The 13094-nt window shown below is 41.9% G+C and overlaps 1 protein-coding gene across 1 annotated transcript in view; it reads left to right on the top strand.

The window, feature by feature from the left end:
• Positions 1-13094, top strand: part of TRABD2A (TraB domain containing 2A) — an 85717-nt gene that overhangs the window by 42951 nt on the left and 29672 nt on the right. The window contains exon 3 of the mRNA XM_042822969.1: positions 11697-11843. Within this exon, the coding sequence (XP_042678903.1) occupies positions 11697-11843 (147 nt within the window). The remainder of the gene's footprint in view (positions 1-11696; positions 11844-13094) is intronic.

Below are 13094 nucleotides of genomic sequence, written 5' to 3'. Positions count from 1 at the left end.
AATGGAACTTTTGTCACTGTGCTCTGCAGAGCTTATCAAGGTATGAAAAACTGTCATTTTAGCTCATCTGTCCAAACAAAGCCAGTTGTTAAAGGCAGGGAGGAATTCAATTCAGTTTGCTGTATTATTTTGAATAATGGAATTAACTGTGGAACTGGTTAGATTCTGTCTCATTAATTGATAATATATTAGCAGAGAAAAGTGAAGGTCTGATGAATAATTTGCTTCCTGTTTTGGGGTAGACTTAAAGCGAAGGCCAGACCTACCTGCTTAAATGGAGTCATAATTTTACCTGTAATTTGTGTGTGTTCCCACAACTCTACACCTGTCTCCACTGGCCTCACAGAGATCATAATGTTGTCAGCATACTAAAGTTTAAGGCCTTCTGATACTTTTGGAGATACTCAAATATCTTTCTTGCATTAGTTCCAAATTGTTCAGCAGGTTCTGAAGGTTTGACACCGTTTCAGGGTTTGGGATTTATGTATACTTTTGTAACGCTTTTCAGATGAGCAGTAATTTCACTCTTTTTTTTTTCTTTTTTCTTTTTTTTTTTTTAATCTCTGCCAAACGGATGTTCTTCTATGTAAAGTTCTCTAATAAAATGTTTGTCTCATATAGATTCAGTATTCAACACCAAAGTGTGTTTAATAACTTATTAAATATGATGTGTTTTGAACAGAAAGTCTCTGTTGTCCTGCTAGGTCTGTGTTTAATTGTACTTAATCACAAATGTTGAAGAACCCAAAATTTGGTGACACTGAGAGCAACTTGTGTGTGGTGTTGGATTTGAATGAGTGTTATTAGGGAGTGTCTATGAAGGCTCAGTAGGGTTCTTGTAGACATTTCTTCCAAACTGAGATGTCAGTATATCTGGAAGAATTTGGGAAGAGGTATTGCTGACATTCCTTTGTCAATCCCTTACTCACCTCTTAGGAGGCAAAACCAAAACAGAACAGAACAATACAAGGTTGAGCTGAAGTACAAAAAACATGTCGGTGCCCTTGGGAAAATGGTAACTATTGGAAAGGATAGGGAGATTTGGGGATAGGGACGCTTTGAAGGCTGAACAAGCACCAATATGAATAGAGAAGTCAGATGGAGTGGAGCAGCACAACATACCAGCACACCAGTGCATTGTGCGATCCAGGTATCTGGAGTCTCTGAGATGGAGTGAATTGAGCTATCAAGCAAGGACTGGAGCTAACTCATTGGTGTTGCTTCCTTCCTGATTTGGGGATCATACATCACAGTGTAGCAAATATCAAATGTCTTGTTCTAAGTAGGCAGCTTTATCTCAAGAACCCTTTCTGCTTAGAAAGATTAAAGACTAGTCAAAAATATCAACAGGGCAGTGTTTTTTTCTAGGATAATAAAGTGGGGAATTTGTTGTATATGCACAATGAGAGATTGTTTATTCCGTTTTATGGATTTTGACACAAGCTTCTCAATACCAAATTTGTTTTCTTTGCATATGAATTTGGGATTAGCATTTTAATCCTTTCTTTATGAATATTTCAAAACAGCATCTAGTAGCTTTATAGTGAGAATATGTTGTAAACATAACATATAAATAGCTTCTTTTTGTCATCTGTTTTGTATCATAGTCCACAGTTCTATGATCTCTAAACTGTTTTTCTGGTGTCACTACAATGCATAGACACCTGGGTAGTGGAGCTCCATCTCTAATGTTCCTATCTGAAGAGACACGAGTGGAAGGCATTCCAGTAGCTGTTGCCTGACACAAAGAAGAGGCACATTAGTAATGTTGTGTAAAAGGAAAGGATCCTTCTGCAAATATTTGTATGAATTCTCTAACTTGTTGAAACCTTCATTTGTATATGGTGTGTTTTTATTCAAATTTCTAATAACAGATTTTTTTGAGAGAAAGACTTACACTTGAGCTGTACAGGCCTTCATTGGCATTTGTTTTCTGAAAAAATGGAATTTAATCTCTGGGGAGTTCTTGGGAAAGATCTGGTTATTCTGAAAGTGCAGCTTGCCTGACTGTATCCAGCTTGGAGAGGAGCTGCTAGAATTTTGTTGCCTTGCTTACCTGCTTATTGCTTTCTTACTGTTGTAGTTTTATCACATAGTCTCCAAATGACTGCTGTTGTACAATTGTACAACATTGTTGTTTTATTTCCAAGACTGGATTTGGATAGTGATGTTTTTATACACCACTATGTATTTAAGATCCTCTGAGCTTTGGATAATTATCAGTGCACTGTATCTTTTTGATTTGGTGTTGAAGTTACAGACCTTTAGCTAATGTGTTCTTACATTTCTTCCACGCGTGGAACAGTGGTTGATTTGGTACTCATTGCACTGTTAACTTTTCCTTCAGTAAAAATATTGTTCTCCCTAGCCCCAAAAAATTATCAGTGTTCTCCTCCAAGGTCAAAATGCTCATGAGATAAATCTTGATGGGCTTTGTTCTTGTATTTACCAGCATGTTTCATCACACCCCAAAGCCATCCTCCTTATCATAGGCCATTTTAATTTTAACAGACTTTTGTCATCTTGATGTCTCTGTGAAATGATGGGCTCTTGGCAGACAGCTCTTTTTTTCTGAGAGGTAATTGAGCAAATGTTTGTCCAGGACACTTATCCTGACAGTGAGTGTGTTTGACCATGTGCTGACGTAGGGAACATGACCTGCCCTGGCCTTCCACAAATTTATTTGACTATTTAACATTTGGAAGAGTGAAAGAAGGCTAGCTTCATTGTTGGGGCTGCTGTCTAACTGATACACTGAGGTGATTAAGAAATCTGTGTTCAACTATTTTAAAAGGTATGATTTTAGAGAAACTCCATGGCTTTCCTGAGTGACAAAATATTCAACTAATTTATCTGTGATGCTTCTTTTTTCAGTCCATTCCTAGTGAGAATGCTGGTAGATGTCTGCTATGAAGTTACTGCAATCCAGTTTGAGCTATCGTTGTTCTGGCTTCATAAGTTAGTGGACTGCAGTTATTTTTAGTAATTAAAAAGTGCTTTATAAAATGTGTTTAGCAGGGAAAGGAAAACAATAAAGGTGTTACACAGCTGATAAACCTTGGCATGTAGTAATCCCTTCCAGAAGTAAAACTGAAAGACAAGAAATAATATGTAAACCAAATACCTTTTTTAAGAACAAACCAGGTTTGTAGGTTTTGAACATACCTTGGTTCCTTGATTAAATTAACAGCAGGTGAGTTTTCATGGATCTGAAAAGCAGTGCATTTCAAATTGTTGCACAGGGGGAGCATGGTGTGTTGGCTGAAATGGGGCTACTAGTCATGTACTGATGTGGAGAGCTGAGGAGGTAGTAGTTATTGTCTTCTGGTGCAAACCAGCTACATCTTTCCAAGACACACTCAGGAAACCAGCATGACAGTTGGTGGAATATAAATTTCCAGTCTGCCTTTTCACTTGACTTAACTCACAGTTACTCTGAAGAGCATAGTTTAGAACAGTTTCAGGTCTGTGTGGAATTTTTGTCGACAGTTCCTCCTGAAAAGCTTTTGCACTGAAAACCTTCAGTCTCCAATCTGCCTGAAGCCAGCTGGGGACAGTTTCAGTGATTCTTGTTTGGGCTTTTTCTTGGCATCTACCTCTAATATAAACTGTGTCTTTCACCCATGCGCCTAGAAAAGGTCATATTGCTCTGCAGTTCTTCATTTGGAAGCCAAGTGCTTCTCTTGAAGGTGCTCTGAGTTTCTTTTGACATAAACACTGGTTTGAAGTTCTTACTGTGTTTGGAACGGAAGCCAGAGTCCCCAAACCTAATTGTTCTGTTGAGTGGAAAAAATGCTTTATCAATGCTGAGTGTTTTATAAGAAACATGCATTTCCCAGCTGGCAGAACTTCAAGAAAATCCAAAATATCTCGTTGCATGGTTACCAGAAGGCATACAATTAATGCCTGGGCTTGTTCCTCACATTGTAAGCATAGATTGTTTACTCTGTTAGCTTTATAGTCTTGATTTGCTCATGTATACATGAATTGTGCAAGCAACTTACATCTGCTTAACAGAAACAGGGAGACAGGGAGAAGCACTCTGTACAATTTCTTTTCTAAATTATTCTGTTATTACCTCTACAAAGGCACAGAAAATGATGGTAGCTGTTTCAGTCTAAAGTGTGCTGTGTTTCTAAGACATGTTATTGTTCTAGCAAACTAGTCAAGTTTGTGTGACGAGCTAAAGAGAAGTGATAAAATAATCCATGCGGGAGGGGAAATGCAAGAATTCTTTCAATTAGCAGCACTACAAAGATCACCTGTGGTTGAGTGGAAGAAAACTGGAGGCCAAACCCTAATCAGCAATATCAAATTTATTAAATTGCCTTGATCGTGCTGTAGGATGATTAAAACAAACAAACAAACAAACAAACATTTCTTTAAATGCTCCTTATGAAGCTGTGGTTTAGGTTGGATTTCAGCTGCATGACTAACTTACTCCTTACAGTGGATTCTTCTCTTATAGGGAAGAATCTGTAGTCTCAATTTCAACTTCAGTTTAGCATTGGTTGCTTTGTATGTTTGCTTTAGTAGGATTTTTATCCAGATAGGATACAACATTCTGTCTCGTGCTTTGAATAAGGACAGAAAAAGGAACGTAAGCTGAAAACAGGGCAGTACATTGGCAGTACAACTGCAATGAAGTTAATTTTGTTGGCTAGACTATGTTTGTCTTGCTTCCACCAGTTTTAGGGGTACTGTGGAAAAGAAGGAAGAGGAGCTGAACTGAAGCAACGCCTATTCTAGTAGAAGGGTTATTTAAAAAATAACAGTAGCATTTGCAGGTGCCAGATTTTAATTTATAGCCATTCTTAGCCCCAGAAACATTAGTTGCAGATTTTTCATTTTGCAACTGTGTTATTCTAACACAATGTTGAAATGGCTGTGTTACTGTCCTGTAAAGTATTTATGAGAAAGAAGACTTAGCACTGTGATCCTGGGTTTGGAAAGTAGACGTACCTAAGAGAAATCTGAATTGCCAGCAGTTTTTTTTTAATTGTTTAATTGTTCCCAGGGCTGATGTAGACCTGAGTTTAGGAGATATGTGGCAGTGCTAGCCCAGAATGGGCTAGATATTGCTAGATGCAGAAGTGCCAGCTAGAAGACAGGCAGGAATTTTAAATGTGAAGTCTGGAAAATCCATTTTTTGCTTTCAGTTGGGTACAGGACTGTGTAGAAGAGCTGGTACCTATTTCTGATGGATAAGATAAAAATGTATTTGATGAGGATTTGATTTGCAAATATTTTTACAACAATCTTTGCTAATATTTACAAAATTACTTAGAAATATAATAATAATAATGCCAATAATAATAAAAGTTGATTCATTCTCTAGAAACATGCGAATATGCATAATCAGTTCATTTCATAATCAGTTCATTTCCAGCACAGAGTGAAGAACATGGGAGATGAACTGGATGAAGTTCATGAAATCTTGGGGTATTCCTGCCATGCAGGAGGAACTCCAGCCAGCACCTGGATGCAGAGTTCTTGGGGAAGAGGGGCAGCCTCAGCCCCTATGGGCTCACAGCCATGTTATTAGTTCTGTAGAAAGACCAGAGCAGATCTCAGCAAGATCATGGAGGTGTCTAATTGTGAGCTGCACACTGATCTATTGGACAGCAGCAGTCTTTTCCACTGTTTTTCTCATTCCACGTTCAGCATGTAGTGCAGTGTTAATTTCTCCCACAATCAGTACAAACATAAAAGCCTTAAAACTGTTCAAATGACCCAGACAAAAGGCTGTGAATTAATGCAGTCTATTACAGTCCAGATTGGTGTTTCTTTCAGCAGCAGCATAAACAGTGTTCTTCTGATTCAGTATCATCTACTGCTCTCCTGCATCAGGAGGAGAATGATAAATTCATCCAGTGCTTCAGCAGTGCCTGACAAATTATTGGAAGCCCCTTGCTTCTGTAGCTCCTAGTAGGAGAGTGACTGGTTTATGTATTATACATTCAGGTAATAATCAAACATGTTCAGAGCTTCTTTTAGTTCAGTTCTGGGAAGACGCTCTGCAAGATCCTGGCACCAGAAGTTGCCTGTGTGAATTTGTTGCCAACAGACCAAAGACCAAGTTATTCAATGCCATTAATTCTGCCACTGTCTGAGTTGTCTGACTTGAAGCAAACTGAGTATCTAAGAGCCTTGAGTGGTGGTGTTATGGAAGAGGTGCTCCTTCTCCTTGCTGTGCTGTCTTCTGTGTACAAGTACCTGTACAAGTACCATGCATGAAATCAAGTCCGTGGGAAACTTGAAGCTCACAGGTAACCCACAGTAGTTTCTATTTCTGTGGTTTCAGTGACTTGAACTGCTCATCTCTTGTTCTTTAGGTGAGCTCTCAGATCATTTGCCTTTTCTAGTCACCTGAATCCAACATTTCTCATAAAAATAGTCTTGATTTGGGAAGATATTCCTTTTTATCTCCACAAAAGATTCTTGCAAAGGTGATGAGGAGCACCTCATCTGGTGCGATAACCCTGAAAGTGACTTAGATGCCTCTGAAGGCTACAGGTAGCAGAATAAATCTTCCCTTGGTATTCTCAGTCCCTGCCAAAATCAAATTTCTGCCTGTGTGTGCAGAATGGTGTTTGCAAGGTTCCTCATGACAGCTATGTTGAACTTTCCAGAGTCTGAGGCACAGCAACAGATATCTAAGAATCTGTGTCACACTGGAGCAAGAAATCTCACTTTCTTCTCAGCACTCAGCCTGCTGGATCATTAACATAACAAAGGAGGATTATTGACTTTCATAGTCATGATGCCTTTGATTTGAAGCTGTCTTTGATTAGGGGCAGTAGGGCTCATTGGCCCAGAGGAGCACTGGTTTCCTCCAGGTGAAGAGCATGGAGATAAGCACGCTTTTGAGAAGAGGTAGGAAAGAGGAAAGAAGTAGCTGAAGAGGCTGAATAGAAGCTGTAATAGATGCAGTTAGTCGCTAGGAAGGACCCAAAAGCAGCCCATGATTCTGTAAGACAACTAAAAGCAAATTGTCCGGCTGAGCGATCGGAGGGCAAGGAAGATGCTCCCCACACTATAATTCAAGGGGCTGAATGGCCTCGAAAGCTGAGAGCTTAGGGGAAAGAAAAAACAGAAGATGAGGCAAATGATGGAACAGATGTGAACGCTTTTGTTGGCAGGACTTGGAGGCTAGCGGGATGGCGATAGGCTAATTTGAGACGCATAATGCCAGGATCCTTTCATATGCAGAACAGCACTTTGATCCAGTGTGGATGAAAGTGCTGAAAAGTGGAGAGGATGGCAGGGGGTCTTTTGTCTTTGACAAAAAAGGCATCTGCTGGGCTCTAACCTCCTTTTTTTCCACCCCCTTGGCCTAGTAGGCCACTCCAACAATGCTAGCAAAGGGGACAAGTGTCTCCTGACAGCTGAAGAAATCTCCAGGAGGAGAATGAGGCTTGCTGCAAGATGTATACCAGAGAGCTTAATCGATTTTTTCCACAGTACAAAAAGGGAGAGGGCTGGGGGAAGACAGAGAGATCACAGTGGAAATGGGAGGTGGGAGGGGGAAAAAAAATCTCTTTATAATAAACTTGTTACTTTTGTTCTCCAAATACATCTTTTCAGGGGATGCTTTGATGCCAGTATGAATACACTTAATGGAGCAGGGTATGGTAAAGTTGCAGGGGGGATGGGGGTGGAGAGTGTGAGTTAAGGAAGAGTAGTAGGCTTGCAGGGAGGACAAATGTTGAGTGATTTCTGCAGATTCCAAAACAGGGAAGATTTTTGAATTAATACAGTGCAAGAGACAATTGGAAGATAGACACATACTTTGTTTGAGAATTCAGCACAGCACAATTTTTTTGTTTCAGTTTCTAAGCAAAGCTGAAAAAAATTTCTTCAACTTTTTCTTCTTTTTATGTTGTTATATTGATTTCTTGGACTGATTAGGAATGAAGGGACTCCAGAACTAAACTGAGATTCAGAAAGACAGACAGTTGCATTTGTCCAAGCAAATACAGCAGTTGCAGATCAGCTGCTGGTTTGATCCCTGCTTCTCCATCTCATGCTCTGTTGACTTTCAGCTTTTCACCTCTAGTAAACAAAACTGGAATCCAGTCCCAAAAGGTTGATGCCTGTGGTCTTCATTAAGGATTGCTTTGTACCATGTCTTATGTTTTCTTTCAGAAATGATGATAGATAAGAGCTATCAACATATGAGCAAGACCCACCTTAGCGAATTAAATCCTTTAAGAACAGAAGGCTCAGGGATCTTCTTTCCTTTGAGATCCTGACAGTGTTTATCCATTACTGTTTACCAAAGATAACCTACTCCTTAGGACATGGCTTTAAGCAACACCTGGTGCTGCTAACAGCTCTCTCTTTACCCCAGCAGCTTTCTTTCACTTTCTGTCACTCTTCCTCCAGGAAGGTACGTGTGATGCAGAAATGAAGAGAAGCTATGACATTCCTTTGAAAGGCTCTGCATACACTGATGCTAAGTTGTAATCCTGTGTAATTGTTCAGTGGGTGTGCCATGGTCTCCCTTCAGCAGATGCCACTGTCCAATTCAGACCACCTGATTGTGGAGAATATTTTTGACAAAAGCATCTCCTGACCTCCAACTATGCAAAGACTACTGTAGATCATTAGGGAGGACTAATCATCAAGGCTATTGATACTGTTTTTATTCCTGACCGTTTGTCATATCTTGACTTTTCTGTGTCTCAGTGTACAAGGTGTGATTAAGGATGGTGCTGTGGGAGGCTGCTGCTGCTACCAGCAAGCAAGCCAAGATGATCTCTGTCCCTCACACAGTGAGGAGTAAGTCCCCTCAGCACGAGGTGTTTGCTGTTTGACTTCACTCCCAGGTGCTATGCACACTGATGGGACGCCTGGCAAGAGCCAAAGGAGCAAAGATGTAGCTCATGGGGAAATATGACCTGGCCGTCCTTCACACCAAAGAAGAGCAGCACACACAGCACCATGCAAGCTGACCAGCAGTGCAGTGGGGTCTAGGGCAACCTGCTGTGTCCCCACGCAGTTGTGACAAGGGCGGTGTGTAGGAATCTCAGCCAGTGATCTTGGGTACTTCATTTGCTTTGTGATGTGAAAAATGAAGCACCTCATGAAGAAGAGTCTTCCCTATCTGGGCGGGCAAGTCCTTCAGCTGCTACAATCTTGAGATTTCTACATGTGTCCAGTATGAAGTTTTCCATCTGCACACCAGAAAAAAATACCCTTACTGTAGTCCAGAGATCGGTCAAAGGTTTTTGTCATGTCAGCAGTAAGGCCTGGAAATGTGAAAGTTTTGGGAGTGCACTGTTGCTATTCCCGTGTAAATGTGTGCAGTAATCCTTCATATCTGCAGGTAGTCATTCCAGTTTTAAACTGCGCCCTTAAGGCAGATCAGTTCAGCCATTTGCAGTTTACTGTGTGCAAGTTTTTTATTGCTGGTGAATGGGCATGAGGAAGAAAGATGCCTCTGTGAAATGACCTGGTTGCTGTCTTCCAGGCTAGGTGGGTGAGACTGAGTCTGTCTCCCCTAAAACATGAAGTGAGGCTGTAGAGAAAAACTGTGGGGGAGCCAAGTATAGCCTGCAGACAGCCAGCCAGGAGAAAGCAAAAGCAGGAGCACAGTCTGTGAGAGTACAGCAGAGAGGAAGGTTTGCTTTTTTGTGTGTCTCATCCAGAAGGTTAGTGTTTTCTCCGCAGATGATGACTACCCTCTGCTGGTTTCTGTTTGGATTAAAAACAAACTGTAAAGATTGCAAAGCCTCTCTTTGTACATTGAGACAGAGCTACCTGACCAGCACAGGAACCCTTTACAGGTCTTATTGCCATTCTGTGGACAGGAACAATCTGGTAATTGTTTGAAAGGCTGCAGAGTCTACTAAGAACCATATTGCTTGAATGGCAAATTATCCCAGTGGTTGCTGCTACAGTAATCCAAATAACCTACATAATAAGTCATCCTCATGGAAGTGTTTTTGGCTGGACTGGTTGTACATAGGAGCTTTTCCTCATGTCACCTCATAATCTTCGCTGTAGAAGCCTTCCTTACATTTTCAGCATAGATTTGGCTTCTGCCTCAGTGAATCTCATCTGGTCATTAACATCCATTAGAGCTTCTCTGTGTGGGAACTCAAGCCAAACAAATGGAAAACAATGACTTCGGAGTACAATCAACTCCAGCCTCCATGAAAACTCATGTCTTGAAATAAAGCAATTTCCATTTGGTTTTATTTAATTGTCTTCCAAATAAAGCAAATGTCCTTTGCAATGTCACCACTGGTTAGTTTGATGTAACTTTCCTTAGCATCCGCTTTAAGATGTTTTTGTAATGAGGTGCAGTTTGCACCAGTAGAATGAATTCTCGCCCTTTTTAAAAATGTGAGATGGGACTGTTCATGAGAACACTTCTGGAATTAACATTAAATTTTGTTTTACATATTTGGCTCAATACACAGTGATTCGGAGTCACAAGGGCATGTTTAGCTGTAGTGGGGACAGTGTGATTTCAAGTTCTGTGTACTTTTCTGGCTTGCACTAGGAAGGAGGGAGTTGTGCCCATTTGTTCCTACATCTACTCTGTCTGTCCTCAAAACCCAAGATTTGTTCACACAATCTGCGTACGCAAAGAATGTGTTCACATATGTGTGAATTTCATGTTGGTACTCCAGTTCCATATTGCTTTGGATGGTGTTTGAAACCAGTCTCCAAGAAGAGTGAGTTCCACAGGGTCATCATCACACTGAACAGTGTAATCTCATCTTGGAAAATAACCCTCCCAAGAATAATTCTGAAATGCATTTGAAGACCTCATCAGACATCCCTCAGCTGACTTGCTCTAGACATAAATGATGATAAGCTAGTAGGTAACATGAAAGCTTGTTGCTTTCTTTTGCCTTTCAATTGCTGATGATCTGTGTGTGCTCGTGGAATGAGGCAGTGGGGTGGCAGCTCGCTGGGTTAGGCCCTGAGGCCACCACTAAGTGGCACTGGCACAACAACATCTGAAGATGACTCTTGTCATCCTGTAAGGGTAGGACACTACTCTGGTTGTTGTTCTGGTGTATGGTCAGCTTGAGGCATAGAGAGTGAGAGCATTCATTTTCCTGGAATGCAACTCAGCGAGGAGGAGGGAGCATCACCCAAGGACTGCCGTCCCCAGACTTCGCCTGTGGGGAAGGTGGTGGCCTATGGTGCTGCCAGCCACTCTGACAGTTCCTGGGATGGGGGGTTGGGAGGATGTACCAAGTGGCACGGTGAAAAGTGTTTTCTGGATAAGGAAGAAGGGATGAACAAGAGCAAGCTGTGCTCATTTGAGTTGTGGGGGATGGGAGGGAGTTCCGCCTAGAGCTCTGTATAGGCAGGCATACTGTTGTCTAGGGGTGCAAGAGTGCCCTTCCTTCAAAGGACTGGAAAAATAAAGAAGGCCCTCTCACCCCAATCTGCACTTTTGTATCTTTTTGTATCTTTGCCTGTAATCACAGTGCAGGCAAAACCACATGGAGTTCTGTGCTTATTTCCTCTGCTTAGGTCTGTGGGACCCGATGTGCAAATAGCTGTGGACCTGGAAGAGACCTGGGTTGGTGAAATGTGGATTAGGGTTCTCAGACTGGGAACAGTTTTGGCAAGTTCCCAGAGGTCAGCTGCGTGTCTGTGACCACCTCAAGGAGCCAGACAAGAACTCACCAGGAACTCTGTCTTTTCCTCCCTCTCCCCTCCCCCAGGTGATCTTTGCTTTGAATCAGACTCTCTTGCAGCAGGAGAGCCTCCGAGCAGGCAGTTTCCAGATCCCCTATACGACAGAAGATCTTATCAAGCATTACAACTGTGGAGACCTCAACTCTATCATCTTCAACCATGACACTTCTCAAGTGAGTCTTGCCACCACAGCCCTTGTACTATGCACACATCCCAATAGCGCTAACTCCTATCTCATGCTTGTCTCCCCTCAGGCAGGCCCTTTGCAGGCAGGGGCTAAAGACACCTGACTGGCCCTCTAGTGTGTCTGCTTCCTGCATCTCCTCCTCCAGGAGCCTGCACTAGCTCACTACCATCTTAGCGCACACAAGCAGTGAAGGCACAGCTGGCTTTTTCTTGTGGACAAATGTCATGTTTGCTTTAGCATCAAAGCTCTATGAGTTAATCCTTTATTTTCCTGGGTATCCTTTGGGATTGTGCCAGCTTGGGTAGGATCAAGCGTAGCACCAGCGGAGAGCAGAAGCAGACTGTTGTGCAAACAGTGATAGAGAATTGATCTCTTTACTTGTACACTTGCATGAGGCTGGGCAAGTTGCAAGCTTTTCTGTTTTCCCTAAGAGTATGATTGCATATTACAAAGTCCAAAGAAGATAAATAGAATGAAACAGATAGATTTTGACTGAATGTCAGGGAAAGGAAAACTTCAGAGGCCTCACAGACTTCATTTATGGAAACTGTTTCCCAAGCAGCGCAGTGGAATGCAACGCTCTGATCTTTAAACTTCAAGAAAATGCCCAGCAGGGACCAATTTGGCCTGTTGGGGCTGTTAGATTAGTTAGGCTCAGTCTGAAACATCAGGCCTCTCTTTATTCATGTGTGTGAGGTACTGCCTGGCAAGTACTTCACGCACTTCAGTGAAAATGTTGCTTTAGCCTGGCAGTGCTGACAAAGTGTCTGTTGGAATCTGAGCTCTCCCTGCGGAGTATCAGTTTTTCTATAGGCTTTTGATATGTATGGTGCAGCACTACAGAGCTGGAAATACCGTCATACTAACCCTTGCTTCTCTGGCACTGCGCTTTGCACGTGTGTTTTACCTTCCTGTCCTGTACATCCTTCAGCCTGCCAGTGCTGGCAGCCTGGTCATTAATAATGCTTAGCTCTTCACAGTGCATTTCATTCATAAATTTGAAAGGGCTTCTCAAAGGAGGTTAGTGCTGTAACAACGTACAGATGCTACATCACTATTCTGCTGGAGTGTCATGGACAGCAGACAGCTGGCGTTGCCTTGAGGGTCTTGGAGAGAACAGCTCTTGCCAAGACATGCATGTCTCTTAAGAAGCAAAGGCCTTTTCTTAGTAAGAGGCCTCTACACAGGGCAGTTGAGTTACAGTAGTAGCCTGAGATTCCATCAGGTTACACTTTTA

The sequence above is a fragment of the Centrocercus urophasianus genome, unplaced genomic scaffold (genome assembly GCF_019232065.1).
Source record: "Centrocercus urophasianus isolate 14NV4802_14NV808 unplaced genomic scaffold, USGS_Curo_1.0 seq_21, whole genome shotgun sequence".
NCBI lineage: Eukaryota > Metazoa > Chordata > Aves > Galliformes > Phasianidae > Centrocercus > Centrocercus urophasianus.
The sequence above is the reverse complement of the archived record's forward strand: the minus strand, read 5'-3'. Positions and strand labels throughout refer to the sequence as shown.